The sequence below is a fragment of the Felis catus genome, chromosome A3, assembly GCF_018350175.1.
Source record: "Felis catus isolate Fca126 chromosome A3, F.catus_Fca126_mat1.0, whole genome shotgun sequence".
In the NCBI taxonomy this organism is placed as follows: Eukaryota; Metazoa; Chordata; class Mammalia; order Carnivora; family Felidae; genus Felis; species Felis catus.
Window position 1 is genome coordinate 109,438,031 of NC_058370.1, and position 16,962 is coordinate 109,454,992.

The 16,962-nt window shown below is 37.1% G+C and overlaps 1 protein-coding gene and 2 long non-coding RNA genes across 10 annotated transcripts in view; 1 reads left to right on the forward strand and 2 right to left on the reverse strand.

The window, feature by feature from the left end:
- Window positions 1-16,962, reverse strand: part of RMDN2 (regulator of microtubule dynamics 2) — an 83,466-nt gene that overhangs the window by 52,670 nt on the left and 13,834 nt on the right. For 4 of the 8 annotated variants that reach the window (XM_023251950.2, XM_023251949.2, XM_045054684.1 and 1 more), the window contains exons 1-2: window positions 14,120-14,315; window positions 12,787-13,497 (exon numbers count right to left, since the gene is read on the reverse strand). The exons of 3 other annotated variants lie outside the window; for them this stretch is intronic. In XM_023251950.2, coding sequence (XP_023107718.1) covers window positions 12,787-13,497; window positions 14,120-14,136 — 728 coding nt within the window. In that variant the 5' untranslated portion in view covers window positions 14,137-14,315. Of the gene's footprint in view, window positions 1-12,786; window positions 13,498-14,119; window positions 14,316-16,962 lie in introns of those variants that run through there. One more of the 8 variants, XM_023251954.2, reaches the window with a different exon arrangement.
- LOC123384549 lies at window positions 2,356-6,282 on the reverse strand. Its single transcript, XR_006595812.1, has 2 exons — window positions 3,085-6,282; window positions 2,356-2,850 (listed from the first exon to the last, which is right to left on the reverse strand). It is a non-coding gene; the product is annotated as an uncharacterized LOC123384549 (long non-coding RNA).
- Window positions 14,321-15,640, forward strand: LOC109498298. The gene is made up of 2 exons (XR_002155053.3): window positions 14,321-14,456; window positions 14,982-15,640. It is a non-coding gene; the product is annotated as an uncharacterized LOC109498298 (long non-coding RNA).

Genomic DNA, 16,962 nt, shown 5'->3' on the forward strand with positions numbered 1-16,962 from the left:
ATAGATATCCATATGCAGAAGAATGAAGTTGAACCTATACCTCGCACCATATATAAACTTAACTGAAAATGGATCAAAAGTCTAAATGTAAGAGCTAAAACTATAAAACACTTAGAAGAGAACACAGGAGCAAATAGTTGTGACCATAGACTAGGCAATGATTTCATAGATATGACATTATAAGCACAGGTGGCAAAAGAACAAATAAACAAAATAGATTTTATCAAAACTTAAAATTTGTGCTTCAAAGCAAATTTTTTTCATCAAGAAAATGAAAAGATAATTCACAAAATGGAAGAAAATACTTACAAATCATATATCTGATAAGGGACCTACATAGAGAATATATAAAGAAACCTTACAACTCAATAATAAAAAGAGTTGTATAAAAAAAATAACTGAACTTAAAAATGGAAAAAGGATTTAATAGATATTTCATCAAAAGATGATAACAAATGGCCAATGAACACACAGAGATGCTCAATATCTTTAGTCACTAGGCAAACGAAAATCGAAACCACAGTGAAATATCACTTCATAGCTTCTAGGATGGCTAAAATAAAAAAGACAATCACAACTGTTGATAAGAATATGGAAAAACTGGAACTCTCCTACACTGCCAATGGGGCTGTAAAATGCACACGCATCAAGTTTGGAAAAACAATTCTGTAGTTCCTCAAAATGTTTAACATGGAGTTATCATATGACTCAGCAATTACACTCCTAAGTACACATCCAAGAGAGCTGAAAACATATGTCCACACAAAAACCTGTATAGGAATGTACATAGAAACTTAATTCGTAATGGCCAAAAAATGAAAACAACCCAAATACCCATCATCAGATGAAAGGGTAAACAAAATGAATAAACGATGAAATATTATTTGGTAATACAAAGGAATGAAGTGCTATTGTGTGATATGACATAACAGCCCTTGAACACATTACTTAGTGAAAGGCCACGTATTATTATGATTCCATTTTATGAAATGTACAAGATAAGCAAAACCATGGAAACAGAAGGTAGAATAATGGTTGACAAGGCCTGAGGATGAGGAGAGAATGAATGGATACACAGTACAGGGTTTTCTTTTGAATAATGAAACTGTTTGGAAATTAGAGAGTGGTGATGGCTATATAACTCTGTGAATAAACTAACTCCCACCAAATTATACACTTTAAAAGGGTGAATTTTATAGTATATGAGTAATATACTCAATAAGGACTTTATTTTTATAAGAAAAAACAAAAACATGAATAGTCCTATAGCCATGAAATAAATTAAACCAAAATCTATTTCAACACACACACACCACAGATTGAGAGAGAAAGAGAGATAGGGAGAGAGAGAATCAATTTCCCTTAAGGGGAATTCTATCAAATATCCAAAGAATTAGATTTATTCAAATTCTTGCAAGGAATTCAAAAAGAGGGAAAACCTCTTAGCTCCTTTTTTGAAGCTGATAAAACTGACACCAAAATCAAACAAAGATAGTGTAAGAAATGAAAATTATAGACCAATTCCACACATAAATACAGATGTAAAAATATCAACCAAAGGTATCAGAGACATCACAAATATCAACCAAAAACTGCAACAAACGTGAAAGAATGCATCATAACCAAACTGGATTTCTCCCAGGAATTACAAGCGTAGCTTAGTATTAGAACATTTCTCTAGCACAACGAGTAGAATTAGAAAAACTGCATGATCATTTCAGTGGTTACAGAAACTTTTTTTTCAATAAATGCAATAATACCATGTTAGGACAAAGGAATACCAAACCCATAAATAAGGAATAGAAGGGGTCTTCTGAACACAGTAAAGGTTATATGCCGATAACTATAATACATTTCACACTTAATGATGAAACATTAGAAGCATTCTCCTTAAAATAAGAAATAGAAAAGGACGTTCAATATTGTTTCTTCTAATCATCAATGTACTGCAGGTCCCGTTAGCACATTAAAAGAAAACAAATAAAAATTATAAGAATTGGGAAAGAAGAAACAGAAGTTTGGAGTTTATTCAATAGAAAAAACTCTAGAAGAAAAATTACACAAAGCTAATCAACATTTATGATCAATTTCTGAAACTCAATCATGTTCTTATATCTATAAAACAAGTTAGAGAATGTAACTTCACAAATTATAATATTTACAATAGCAGGAAAAATACATGGTACCTAGGGTAAAATTCCACATTGGTTTTTGTTTTTACTTTTCGATAGAAAATTATAAAAAATACTACTTGGTGACCTTAAGAATATCTAAATAATTAGAAAAAGATACCATGGATAGGAAAACTTAACATTGAACCAATTTCACATAGCCCCAAATTTAACTACACTTTAATGCAATTCCAGTCAAAACCACAATGTTTTTTTTTTTTTTTCCCCTATGGAACTTGCCTGACTCTAAAATCAATATGGAAGGGCAAGTACAAGAAGAGCAAAGACACTTTTAAATAACAGCCATCAGTGCTGTAGTATAAAGGATAAAACTATAAGAAATCAACGTGGTAATAGCATAGCAATAGACAAACTGGCCAATAAAACAAAAGAGAACATCTAGGCTAGTCTCTTCCCCACATTTAGAAACACTCAAGTGTGGGGAAACTGTTTTCCTACTTTGGACACTAATCTTCTACTTCTAACTGGGCATTTATCAAAAATTATCAAAAAGTTTTAAAAGCAAATTTTAAAAACGGGGCATATCTAAACAGGTCTGGGAAAATTCGAACATGTGTTAATTTTGGGTTAGAGCTCAGATCTGGCCTAGGCCGGGGAAAAGCAGTTCATAGATTATCGGATGTCAGAATTTTCTTTTAGCAGGTCTGGAGAGTCCCACCTTAAAATTTTTTTTTTTTTTAACATTTATTTATTTTTGAGACAGAGAGAGACAGAGCATGAATGGGGGAGGGGCAGAGAGAGAGGGAGACACAGAATCGGAAGCAGGCTCCAGGCTCTGAGCCACCAGCCCAGAGCCTGATGCGGGGCTCGAACTCACAGACCGCGAGATCGTGACCTGGCTGAAGTCGGACGCTTAACCGACTGCGCCACCCAGGCGCCCCGAGAGTCCCACCTTAAACTGTCAAATTTACTTACAAACATTTGTCATTTCATGTACTTTTCTGGCCCTATTTATTGCTCCCAATTTGAATAAGAACTATGCCTTTTCCCCCACGCCTTCATTTCTTCTGCACAATTACTTGCTTCGATAGCAACTATAGCATCTCTAAAGGTATCACTGCACTATTTAAAGAGAAAATGACATTATTTTCTAGGAAAAGAAAGTAGTGTGTTTACAAAAGTATATCGGCCATCAGAATAGGCAAAACAGAGTGAGCGGCATCAGAATAGGCAAAAACATGCCTGGCTATAGCACTGTGTCATCCCCCACATCAGGCACCCCGATCAGTTCCTTTTGTTCAGCCTCACCTAACACCTCATTCCCTCCAACATTTTTTTTTCCAAAAGATACACACCAAGAGAGACTGATGTCAGCAAGATGGTGGATAGGAAGCTCTAGGCTCTCATTCTGACATGGAAACACTAGATGAACAACAGGCAGAATGAAACGGCTTTGTGGGAGATTTAGAAGCTAGTCAAAGATTTGGAACAACAGAGTGAATGTCAAATCAAGAAAAAGCCATACTCGCAGTGGTAGGAAACTTCCTGGCATTTTTGTTCACCCTTGCCTCACCCCTCCCTGGCATCACACAGCAGAGACGGGAAGAAGTTGTCCAATTCCCAGCTCCTCCCTTGGGACAGGAGGAAAAGAGTGAATCTTGTTTGCAATGTCCTGGCATGTCTGATGGCTTCCTGAGAGACTGGTTTCTGTTTTGCTTGCCTTAGACCTTAGACAGAAACAAAGGCATCATTGGATATCAGACTGGAGATTGCTAAAAGCAGTGGCATGTGAGAACTATAGGAGTCTGCAAACTCATGGGTGCGCTTGTGAGAGATTATGGGGAGAGGAACACAATGAGATCTAAAAACAGGGGTAAGGCTCACTGAAATTAAGATATTTAGGGATGCCTGGGTGACTCAGTCGGTTAAGTGTCCAACTCTTGATTTCAGCTCAGGTCATGATCTCATGGTTGTGAGATTAAGCCACGTGTTGGGCTCCGCACTGGGTATGGAGCCTTCTTGGGATTCTCTCTCTCTCTCTTTCTGCCCCCACTCAAAAAAATAAAATTAAACAAAATTGAATAAAATTAAAATTAATTAAATTAAATAGATATGTAAAAAGTCATGTATATAGGATAATTAGGAGGAAAATACACACAAACAGGCCCAGGGAAAACTAATGACTAGAAAAGACCTGACAGTCCTTAAGCCCTTGCACTGGGCTAATTAGCGAGGGTCTTCCCCTGCATGGAGTCAATCTACAAAGGCCAGGCTATGTGGCTGTTTTTCAAATTTGTAATTTTCAACAAAAGATCATGAACCATAGAAAGAAATAGGGAAAGATGGACAAAATAAATGAACAAAACAATGAACAAAATAAATTTCCAGAACCTGACTCTAAAGAAATACAGGCTTTAGACTTACAAGACAACAATTTTAAAAACAATGGTGATAAGTATGCTCTAAGAGCCAAAGGAAAACATGGAGAGAGAACACAAGAAAATCAGGAAAACAATATATGAACAAAATGAGAATATCAACAAAGAGCTAGAAATTATTTTTTTTTAATCAAACAAATTTTGGAGCTGAAAAAATAAAATAAGTAACTTAAAAAATTCACTAGAGAGGATCAACAACATACTCAAACAAGCAGAATAAAGTATCAGCAAACTTGAAGACAGATTATTTTAAATTGATGAATCTGAAAAGTCAAAAAAGAAAAGTGAACAGAGCCTAAGAAACTCTGCAGAATAACATAAACCAGACCAATATACATATTATTAGAATACCAGAAGAAGAGAGAAAGGGACACAGAGCTTATTTTGTGGAATAATGGCCAAAAACTCCCCAAATTTAAAGAAAGATATAGATATACAAATATAAGAAGCTCAGTGAATTCCAAGTAGGATGAATCCAAAGAAATCCACACAAAGACAAACCCTCAAACTGTGGAAGATTAAAGACAAATTTTAAAAATCTTGAAAGCAGCAAAAGAAATACTTATCACATATAAAGGATCTCCAATAAGATTATGAATGGATTTCTCAGCAGAAACCTTCTGGCCTGAAGGCAGTGGGATAATATATTTAAAGTGCTGAAAGGAAAAACAAACTGTCACCCAAAACTTCTATATCCAGCAGAACTGACCTTCAAAAAATAAGAGAGAAATTAAGACATTCCCAGATAAACAAAAGCTGAGTGAGTTCTTTACCTCTAGAACTGTACTACAAGAAATGCTAAAGTGAGCCCTTCGAGTTGAAATGAAAGGACATTAGCAGCAACTTGAAGCCATATGAAAACATGAAGTTTTTGATGAAGGTAAATACATGGATACATTTATTATAATTTTGTTTTTTTATTATAATTTTGGTTTTATTATAATTTTGGTTCATAACTCCTTTTTTATTCTTTTACATTATTTAAAAGAAAAAAGCATAAAATAATGATAAATCTGTATGGCTACATTATATATAAAGATATAATCTGTGATATCAATAACTAAATGAGGGGTGGAGCTATCAAAGGAGAAGAGGTTTTTTTTTTAATGTTTTTATTTATTTTTGAGAGAGAGACAGAGCACGAGTGGGAATGGGGGGAGAGAGAGAGAGAGAGGGAGACACAGAATCTGAAACAGACTCCAGGGTCTGGGCTGTCAGCACAGAGCCCAATGCAGGGCTCAAACTCAGGAGCCATGAGATGACCTGAGCCGCAGTTAGAGGCTTAACCGACTGAGCCATCCAGGCACCCCAAGGAGAAGAGCTTTTGAATGCAATTGAAGTTCTGTTGGTATCAGTTTAAAATAGATTGTTATAACTTTAGGATATTATATGCAGTGCCCATGGTAAACACAAAGAAAATATCTACAGAATACACATGAAAGGAAATGGGAAGGGAATCAAAATGTGTCATTGCAAAAACTCAAGTAAATGCAAAGTAAGGCAGTAGTAACAGAGGAAATGAAGGATTAAAAAAGCTATAAGACATATAGAAAACAAATAATAAAATGGCAATAGTAAGTTAATCTCTATTAATCAATTTAAATTAGTAATTATTTGGTCATTAATTTAAATTACCAATTAATTAGTAATTAACTTAAATGTAAATGGATTAAATCTCCAATCAAAAAACACAGGTTGGTAGAAAAGATTTTTTCTTTTTTTTTTAAGTTTTTTTTTTTTTTTTGAGAGAGAAAGAGCACCAGCTAAGGAGGGGCAGAGAGAGAGAGAGAGAGAGAGAGAGAGAGGGAGACACAGAATCCAAAGCAGACTCCAGGCTCTGAGCTGTCAGGACAGAGCCTGACGTGGGGCTTGAACTCATGAACTGTGAAATCACGACCTGAGCTGAAGTCAGATGCTCAATCGACTGAGCCACCCAGGTGCCCTGGTAGAAAAGATTTTAAAAACCAGGATCAAGTATATGCTGTCTATAAAAGACTCACTTTAGAACTAAAGACACATATGGGTTGAAAGTAAAAAGATGAAATAGATGCTTCATGTAAATAATAACCAAAAGAGAACAGGATTGGCTATATCAAACAAAAATGACTTTATGTCAAAACTTTACAAGAGACAAAGAAGGACATTATATCTCAATAAAAGACTCAACTCACGAGGAATATGTAATATTCTTCATATATTTACATTAGAGGTCCTAAATATATGAAGCAAACATTGACAGAATTGAGAGGAGAAATATACAGCAACATAATAACAATAGAAGACTTTGATATGTCACTTTCAATAACGGATAGAACAACCAGATAGAAGATCAATAAGGAAACAGAGGATTTGAATGTCATTATAGAACAATTTGACCTAACAGACAAATACAGAATAGTCTACTCCACAACAGAAGAATACATTGTTCTCAAGTGAACATGGAACATTCCCCAGCATACATCATATATTACACAAAACAAGTCTTAATGAATTTTAAAAGATTTAAAATCATACAAAGCATATTTATTGATTGCAATAAAATGAAAGTGTAAGTCAACAGCAGAAGGAAAACTAGAAAATCCACAAATAAGTGGAAATTACACAACACACTCTTAAACGACAAATGAGTCAAAGAAGAAATCACAAGGGAAATTAGAGAATATCTGGAGTCAAAAGAAAGGAAAAACACAACATACCAAAATGTGCAGGATGCAGTGAAAGCAGCGGTAAGGGGAGAATCTATAGTTATAAATGCTTTCATTAAAAAGAAAGATATAGGGGCGCCTGGGTGGCGCAGTCGGTTAAGCGTCCGACTTCAACCAGGTCACGATCTCGCGGTCTGTGAGTTCGAGCCCCGCGTCAGGCTCTGGGCTGATGGCTCAGAGCCTGGAGCCTGTTTCCAATTCTGTGTCTCCCTCTCTCTGCCCCTCCCCCGTTCATGCTCTGTCTCTCTCTGTCCCAAAAATAAATAAACGTTGAAAAAAAATTTTTTTTTAAAAAAAAGAAAGATATAAAATCAACAATCTAAATTTACAGCTCAAGAAACTAGAAAAAGAAGGGTAAACTAAACCCCAAGTTAGCAAAAGAAAGGAAATAAAAAGATTTGAGTAGAAATTAACGTAATAGAGAATTTCTTTTAAAGAGAAAAATCAACGGAACCAAGAATTGGTTCTTCAGAAAGATCAACAAAATTGACAAACCTTTAGCTGAACTAAGAAAAAAAGGATAGAAAATCACATCACTGAAATCAGAAATGAAAGAGGAATATCACTATCAATTTTACAGAAATAAAAAGGGTTATAAGAGAGTACCATCAAGGATAGCATGCCAACAAACTGGATAACCTAGATGAAACTGACAAATCCCTAGAAACATACCACCTACTAAGACTGAATCAGGAAGAAACAGAAAATCCGAACAGATCTATAACTAATAAGGAGATTGAATTAGTAATCAAAAACTTCCTAACAAATGAAAGCCCAGGATCACATGGCTTCACTGGTGAATTCCACCAAACATTAACTAGTTCCTAAAACTCCCCAAAACATTAACTAGTTCCTAAAGAATTAACTAGTTCCTCAAACTCCCCAAAAAGTTGAAGAGAAAGGAATATTTCCTAGCTCATTCGATGAGGAGGTCATTATTATCATGATCCCAAAGCCATACAAATATGCTATAAGAAAACCAGACCAACAGCTTTGATGAATACTGATGCAAAAATCCTCAAAGAGGGGCGCCTGGGTGGCGCAGTCGGTTAAGCGTCCGACTTCAGCCAGGTCACGATCTTGCGGTCCGTGAGTTCGAGCCCCGCGTCGGGCTCTGGGCTGATGGCTCGGAGCCTGGAGCCTGTTTCCGATTCTGTGTCTCCCTCTCTCTCTGCCCCTCCCCCGTTCATGCTCTGTCTCTCTCTGTCCCAAAAATAAATAAAAAAATGTTGAAAAAAAAATTAAAAAAAAAAATCCTCAAAGAAATAACAGCAAACAGAATTTGAAAGCACATTAAAATGGTTATACACCATGACCAAGTAGGAATGCAAGGACAGTTCACCATATGAAAACCAATGTGATATACCACATTAACAGAATTAAGGGGCAGGGGGGAACATGTGAGCATTTCAATTGGTGCAGAAAAAAGCACCAGACAATATTCAACACCCAGTCATGATAAAAATGTGTAGCAAACCAGCAACAGAAGGAAACTACCTCAACATATTATAGGCCATTTATGAAACGCCCATAGCTAATATCATACTCAATGGTGAAAGACTGAAAGCTTTTCCTCTAACCACAGAAACAAGACAAGAGTGACTGCTTTTGCCACTTCTATTCAGTACAGTACTAGGAGTCCTAGCCAGATCAATTAGGCAAGAAAAAGAAATAAGATACCTACATCAGAAAGGAAGAAACAAAATCATCTCTTAGCAGATGACATGATCTTATATGTAGAAAATCCTAAAGATTTCACACATGCACACACACACACACACACACACACACACACACACACAAAGAATTAATAAACAAACTCAGCCAAGTTTCAGAATGTAAATCAATTTGCAAACACCAGTTGTTTCTATACATTAACAAGAAGCAATCTGAAGAGGAAATAAAGAAAATGACTCTGGGGGCGCCTGGGTGGCGCAGTCGGTTAAGCGTCCGACTTCAGCCAGGTCACCATCTCGCGGTCCGTGAGTTCGAGCCCCGCGTCCGGCTCTGGGCTGATGGCTCGGAGCCTGGAGCCTGTTTCCGATTCTGTGTCTCCCTCTCTCTCTGCCCCTCCCCCGTTCATGCTCTGTCTCTCTCTGTCCCAAAAATAAATAAACGTTGAAAAAAAAAATTAAAAAAAAAAAAAAAGAAAAAAGAAAATGACTCTGTAATAACATCAAAAAGAATAAAATACCTAGGAGTGAACTTAACAAAGGAGATGAGAGATTTGTACACTTAAAACTATAAAACATTGCGGAAAAAAGTTAAAGAAGACTCAATTGGAAATCTCATGCCATGGATTTGGAGACTTAATATTGTTAAGATGTCAATACTACCCAAACAATTTATAGATTCAGTGCAATCCCTCCCAAAATTCCAACAATGTTTTTTGTAAAGGTTGAAAAATCCATCCTACAAGTCACATGGAATCTCAAGGGACTGCGAATAGCCAAAACAACCTTGAAAAAGAATAAAGGTGGAGATATCATACTTCCTGATTTTAAAACTTATTACAAAGCTACAGTAATCAAAATAATGTGGGCTGACATAAAGTTAGACATATACATCAATAGAACAGAAAGCCCAGAAATAAACTCTTACATATATGGTCAAACGATTTTTGACAGGGGTGCCAAGACTATTCAATGGAGAAAGGGAAGTCTCTTCAGCAAATGGTGCTGGGAAAGCTGGATATTCACATGTGAAAGAATGACATTAAACCCTCTATATGCAAAAATTAAAAATTAACTCAAAATGGATCATTTAGTAAATGTAAAATCCAAACTATGAAACTCTTAGAAGAAAACATAGGGGGAAAACTTCATGACATTGTATTTGGTAATGATTTCTTGCATATGGCAACAAAAGCACAGGCAACAGAAGCAAAATAGATAAACTGGACATCAAAATTAAAATAAATTAGACATCAAAATTAAAATTAAATTCTGTCCATCAAAGGACATAATCAACAGAGTGAAAGGCAACCCACGTAATGGGAGAAAGTATTTGTAAATCATATATCTGATAAAGGATTAATATCCAGGATATATAAAGAACTCCTACAACTCAACAACAAAAAGCAAACAACCCAATTAAAAAATGGGCAAAGGGTTTGAAGGAATATTTTTCCAAAGAAGATACACAAAAGGCCATGAAAGGCACATGAAAGAATGCTCAATGTCACTATGCATTAGGGAAATGCAAACCACAATAGGATGCCACCTTGTTAGGATGGTTACTGTCAAAAAATAGAAAAGAATAAGTGTTGGTGTGGATGTGAGAAACTGAAATCCTTGTGAGCTCTTGGAGGACCATAAAATGGTGCCTCTGTGCTATGGAAAAAATACGGTAGTACGTCCAAAAATTAAAAACAGAATTACCATACAATCCCAGTGATTCCATTTCTGGATATATAATCAAAAGAACTGAAAGCAGAGCCTTGAAGAGATCTTTGTACACCCATGCTCATAGCGGCATTATTCATCACAGCCAAAAGGTAGAAGCAACAACAAACGTGTCCATTAACAGATCAAGAGATAAGTAAAATGTGGTACATACACTCAAAGTAATACTACTCAACCTTAAAAAATAAGGAAACTGTCACATGTTGCAACATGGAGGAACGCTGAGGACATTATGCTAAGTGAAATAGCGAGTTACAAAGAGACAAATACCATATAATGCCACTTCTAGAGGAAACAAATTCACAGAGACAGAAAGTAGAAGGGTGGTTGTCGGATGGAAGAGTGGGAAATGATTGTTTATTGGGTCCAGAATTTCAGTTAGGAAGATGAAAAAAATTCCGGAGATAAATGGTGATAATGGTTGCATAACCATATGAATGTATTTAATGCCACTAAACTTAAAAATGGTTAAGACAGTAAATTTTATGTGATGTGTATTTAGCCACAAATGAAAAACTGAAGTAGAAAAAAAACTTTTTTAAGATACATGCTAAGGGGCGCCTGGGTGGCTCAGTCAGTTAAGCGTCCAACTTCGGCCCGGGTCACGATCTTGCGGTCCGTGAGTTTGAGCCCCACGTCGGGCTCTGGGCTGATGGCTCAGAGCCTGGAGCCTGCTACCGATTCTGTGACTCCCTCTCTCTCTGCCCCTCCCCCGTTCATGCTCTGTCTCTCTCTGTCTCAAAAATAAATAAACGTTAAAAAAATAAATAAAAAAAAAAAGATACACGCTAAAAGGAGGAGAAAAACGCAAAAGTAAAAGTAACATCTTAACCCAATGATATAGGTTTAGGGGGCATTTTATCATGACATACGATTGAAAACAATGCCAATTCTTTTCCTCTACAAAGACTAGCTATATTCTAACTTAAGTATTTTTAATGGCCTATATGCGTTTTCCATTCATTACTTATTCTGATAAACATTTATAAACTTTAATATAGTGTGAAAAAATTGAAAAATATTTACTCAAAAATAAAATTTCGGGAGACATTTTTTAAAATAAAAATTTTATTTAAAAAATTGTTTCAATAAAAATTTTGGAAAAAGTCTGAAAAATATTCACTTTTAAAAATAACGACTAATCTATGAATCTATTACGTCTGATACCGAGTTCTCTGAAGTCCCAGACATGCACACACAAATGTATATGAAAATTATTTAGTCAAAATAACTGGTTTCAATATTGAAATATTCTACATATTTCCATTATAATATGTTTGTATTTATAATTTGATCCTTATATTAGTAAAAATATCATCTGTCAGGAGGATGTCTGGCATGAGAAATGCAGCTAACAAGGCTAATATAAATGAAAATTTGCGAATTACTGAATATAGCTCTAGAGATGACATAGGTAGGAATACTGTCCCTCATGATTAGAGTAGGATAAAAGAAAATGTTAAAACTCTCAAAGAATGTCATATATTTAGAAGACCTATATATCAATGTTTGATGTTATTTTCAGATCACAGAAATATTACGATCATCACCCAGCAATTTGAGACTAGTCAATTTGTAAGCAATTTGTTAAAAGCCAGAAACAGATTAATAACCTTTAACTTCCAAACTCCAATAATGTCAATACACTATCTTTCAAAAAAATTACAGCAGTTACAGTTAAATTTAGAATGCAACATGAAGGTCTTTTTTTCCCCAAAAATGCAGTGAAACTTAGGAAGACAGAAGATTTCTGTGAGAACTTGAGCAACGAATACCATGGACTATGGAGCGTGCCTGGTGGAAAAATTTCTGCTTTGAGCTACCCTTCGAAGAAAAGGCAAACTCTGAGGCGACCTTATTTTAGGAACTCTAATAGATAAAGATGTGTCTTCATCTTGAGATGAAATAGCAATGTTTTCATCTTCCAAGGAATCTGAGGCAATGTTATTCTGAGGTGGGATAAAGCTGGTAGCATTTTTACAAACTGAAGAAAATCCAACATTACAGAGAAACAGGGGAAGTTACTCTTTGAGAGGGATGCTATTGAATCCTAGGTGGAAAATGAAAGATACAGTGACTTTGAGAACCAGGATGAAAGGAAACTTTCCTTGATTGGCCTCTTCCTTCGGTATCAGTCGCAATCTTGCCTTGTTGACAGGAATAGAAAATAGTGGGAAGAGAAAGTAAGGTGGCCATGCTGTGTGGGTAGATGCTTCCATCAACAGTGTTCCGATGGGTTGAAGAGTTAGCTTTTGCTTCAAAATTCACAGAACATCTAATGTTATATTTGGGACAACAAGGGCTTATATATTTTTCAGCACTAGTCATATTTGAGCTTTTAGAAACTGTTTCAACTTCATCTGGATTAAAGATTTTATGACATCTTGATTGAAGATCAAAAAAACTAGTGCTCTCGTAACAGGAAATTATACTAAGTCTCGGGGCAGAGAAAAGTCTTTGGGATCTAAGGCCAAAATGGTTTGAGGAGAATTTTACATCACTGAAGCTGCTTTTTTCTTGAGAATCAAAATTGGCTCTACTTTGTTGACAGTCGGGGAAAATACCGCTTTTCTGAAATTTCACCAATAAAGAATGTTTTCTCCCAGAGAAAGATGAGTGAGTAGATGCACTTGATGAAGAAGATAAATTTTTACTTCCTCTGCGTGAACTGACTTTACATACTGCAGACAGACGGGTTCTTTTAGGATCAAGAGATACAGTTCGATGAGTAATGGAAGAGAACCCAAGGTGCCGGTGGTCTGAAGTAACTTGATCTGCAGGATAATTTGGTAGCAAGCTCTGGTCGTCTTTGCAGTGGCTAGAGTGAGAAAAGTGTCAAATGAGGCAAAAAAAATAGGGAGCAGAGGTGGAAACCTGCCAAGGCTCCTGAAGAATAATATCCACTTTATCAATATGGAAACAATGGGGAATGAGAAAATAATGGCGTCTGAATTCATGGTCACCCAGACGTACCCCCACAGAATGCCCTAGTCTAAAAGATTATCTCTACCAACACAATACATGCCCAATCTACTAAATTGGGGGAAGATAAGTTGAAAGACTCAGGGAAACAGGCAGAAAGAAAGATCAGGGGAAATATACGAGAGGGCTGGAGAACAAGTCTCCCCTGAAGAAAAGGGTAGGTCTTCCTGTTTCAAATAATAGTATCTGTTTGAGACTCTTGAACTACTATATTTAAAGGAGTTAAGTAGAATAAATTTATGCCCCGTTGACTACTATATTTTAAAATATTAACCACGATGGATGAAGTGGGACCTCTCTAGAGAGAATACTGTAGATAAATATCCACATATTCCAGAGATTCAGTTACTATGGGAAACCAAAGGAAGCGATAAAGCTTGGTTTATGAATGCTTCAGTGTTCTTTAGCACATGAAACATATGTAACAGTGGGTTTTCTTTTTCTTTATAAAGGCTTACCTTAAGCATTTTCCCATGTTGAATTTAATCCAAAGTAAATCTCTCCCTTCCTTTCTAAGCCATCATCCTTAAGCCATAAAATGCCCTGTGTAGGTGGAACAGGTCAGAAGACTGAATGTTTAAGCTCCACGTGGAATTAACATGGCAATAACACAGAATGTGATGACAGCAGACTCTAGAATCTAATGACATCAGGGCAGGATAAAATTGTTCTGTGGCTCGCCTTTCTGAAAAGCTGCAATTCACGTGACTGGGGAATGTATTCTCTAATTCCATCGTGTTCGAGGAGTCAGCCAACAAATCAAGGACAAGAAAACAGTAGGATAAAGGCAGTAATGTATATAATATCTGCACAATCCTTTGCCCAGGACTGTCTCTCTCACTAGCTGCCCTACGCACCCCTTGGCCTACTAATTCATTCTACTTTCACACGAACACTCCTAAAGGCTTTTACACCCTCCGGTGATATGGAAAAGTGACCATTACAGACTTTGGTCAAAAGATGTATCGAGAGGGAAAACAGAAACATAAATAGCAAACATCATTCCCCCCAAAATGCAACAAACCTTATCTACACTGGCAGCAAAGGCTGCCATCTGAAAGTGTGGGCCACATACGCAGATTACGGAGATCTGTGTGCGACTGTTTCTGACCCCGGGAAACAGCTTATACTCATTTCAAGACAAGGTTAACAGAGTTTTCAGAAAAGAAATACTGTCCTCTCCTTTTCCAAACCAACCTGGAGCATTAGCTGTATAACAAGTGTGTGTGTGAAGTCACGGATGACATAAAAAACTGCCTCAAAAACATTTCTACTCCTCAATATCCTAAATACCGTTACTACCTCTTGTTTCTGTTTCAGGGTTTCTCACCACAATCCTGAGATTTGACCTCGATAAACAGTGGTCAGGCAGACCTTACACCCTTCACAAAAATTAGCTCAAGACGGAACACAGACCTCAGTATAAAATGCAAAACTGTGAAACTCCCAGAAGATACCACGGGAGGAAAAAAAAAAACCTAGATAAATTTGGGTGTGGCAATGACTTTTTAGATGGAACACCAAAGGTCTGCTCCCACTTCCTGGATCAGTCTTCAGTCCTTCTTTGGCAGGCTCACCCACTTCTGCCCGTTCCGGCCGGTACTGGTTCCAAAAGGCTCTGTACTCCACCTCTTCGCTCTTCCCATGTGACACATTCTGCCCGAGCAATGTCAGCCGTTCCTAGAGCATCAGCATCGTACACATTCTGGAGGGATGCCTGGAACAGGAGCAACTTTCCCCGAAAACATGCTTCTCGCAGCCCCTCGGCTGCTTCCTTTCACAGGCCTCAGGCGGGTGAATGCCCAAGCTGGCAGTGACTTCCATCTATTGCCAAGTCCTGCCCAGAGGGTCTAACAACTGGCTCTACAATGCAAGGGAAGACTTGGCCCTTGTTGCTGTTGTTGGCCTTTGGGGCTCCGGCTAAAACTGGAATACAGTGTCTCTCTTTAACATTGTCTTACAATTTTTTTTGTTAATTCTGTTTGACTTGTGAGGCTTTGTTTTATTTCCTAATGGATCTTGAGTGTGAACCCAGTGCCTAGCACAGAGTAGACGCTCTCATTGAATGAATAGAAGGAACGCCAAGTTTTACCTTCCTTTGTTGTTTCATTTTCATTTTTATTTGTTATAAAGTTTATTTATTTTGAGAGAGGGGAACAGAGAGAGAGAGAGAAAATACAAGTGGGAGAGGGGCAGAAAGAGAGGGAGAGAGAGAATCCCAAGCAGGCTCTGCACTGTCAGCACAGAGCTGAAGGCAGGGCTCAAACTCACAAACAGTGAGATCACTACCTGAACCGAAATCAAGAGTCGGACACTTAATGGACTGAGCCGCCCAGGCGCCCCTCATTTTTAAAAGAAATGCACAGGGGCGCCTGGGTGGCTGAGAAGGTTAAGCGTCCGACTTCAGCTCAGGTCATGATCTCACAGCTTGTGGGTTCGAGCCCCACGTTGGGCTCTGTGCTAACAGCTCAGAGCCTGGAGCCTGCTTCGGATTCTGTGTCTCCCTCTCTCTCTGCCCCTCCCCCGCTCATGCTCTGTCTCTCTCTCTCTCAAAAATAAACATAAAAAAAAAATTTTTGGGGGCGCCTGGGTGGCGCAGTCGGTTAAGCGTCCGACTTCAGCCAGGTCATGATCTCGCGGTCCGGGAGTTCGAGCCCCGCATCGGGCTCTGGGCTGATGGCTCGGAGCCTGGAGCCTGTTTCCGGTTCTGTGTCTCCCTCTCTCTCTGCCCCTCGCCCGTTCATGCTCTGTCTCTCTCTGTCCCCAAAATAAATAAAACGTTGAAGAAAAAAAAAAATTTAAAAAAATAAATAAATAAATAAATAAAAATAATAAAAAAAATTTTTTTTTAATTAAAAAAAATGAAAGAAATTCACAGATGAGAAGACCAAAATACAAATAAACTATGAAAAGATGCTCAATCTTATTAGTGTTCAGGGAAATGCAAACTGAAATAATGATTAGTTACTACAACCATCAGGTTGCCTAAAATTAAAAAGTCTAACTATTAAGAATTTGTATGGGAAAATAAAGAGTTCTCACAAACTGGCACACTCTAAAGAATAGTTTAGTTATACAGAATAACAATATATTTGGTTTACAATCCAGCATCCAATTCTAAGTATATACTTTCAAATCATTCCACACGTACCTAAGGGAATATGAAGGTGTTCAATAAAGCATTGGTTAAAAGAACAAAAAAATGGTGACCTAAATAAACATCTATCCAGGGGGAGAGAAATTAAGGCATATACCTACGATGAAATGCAATATAGCAACTGAAAAGAATGAGATAAATTTA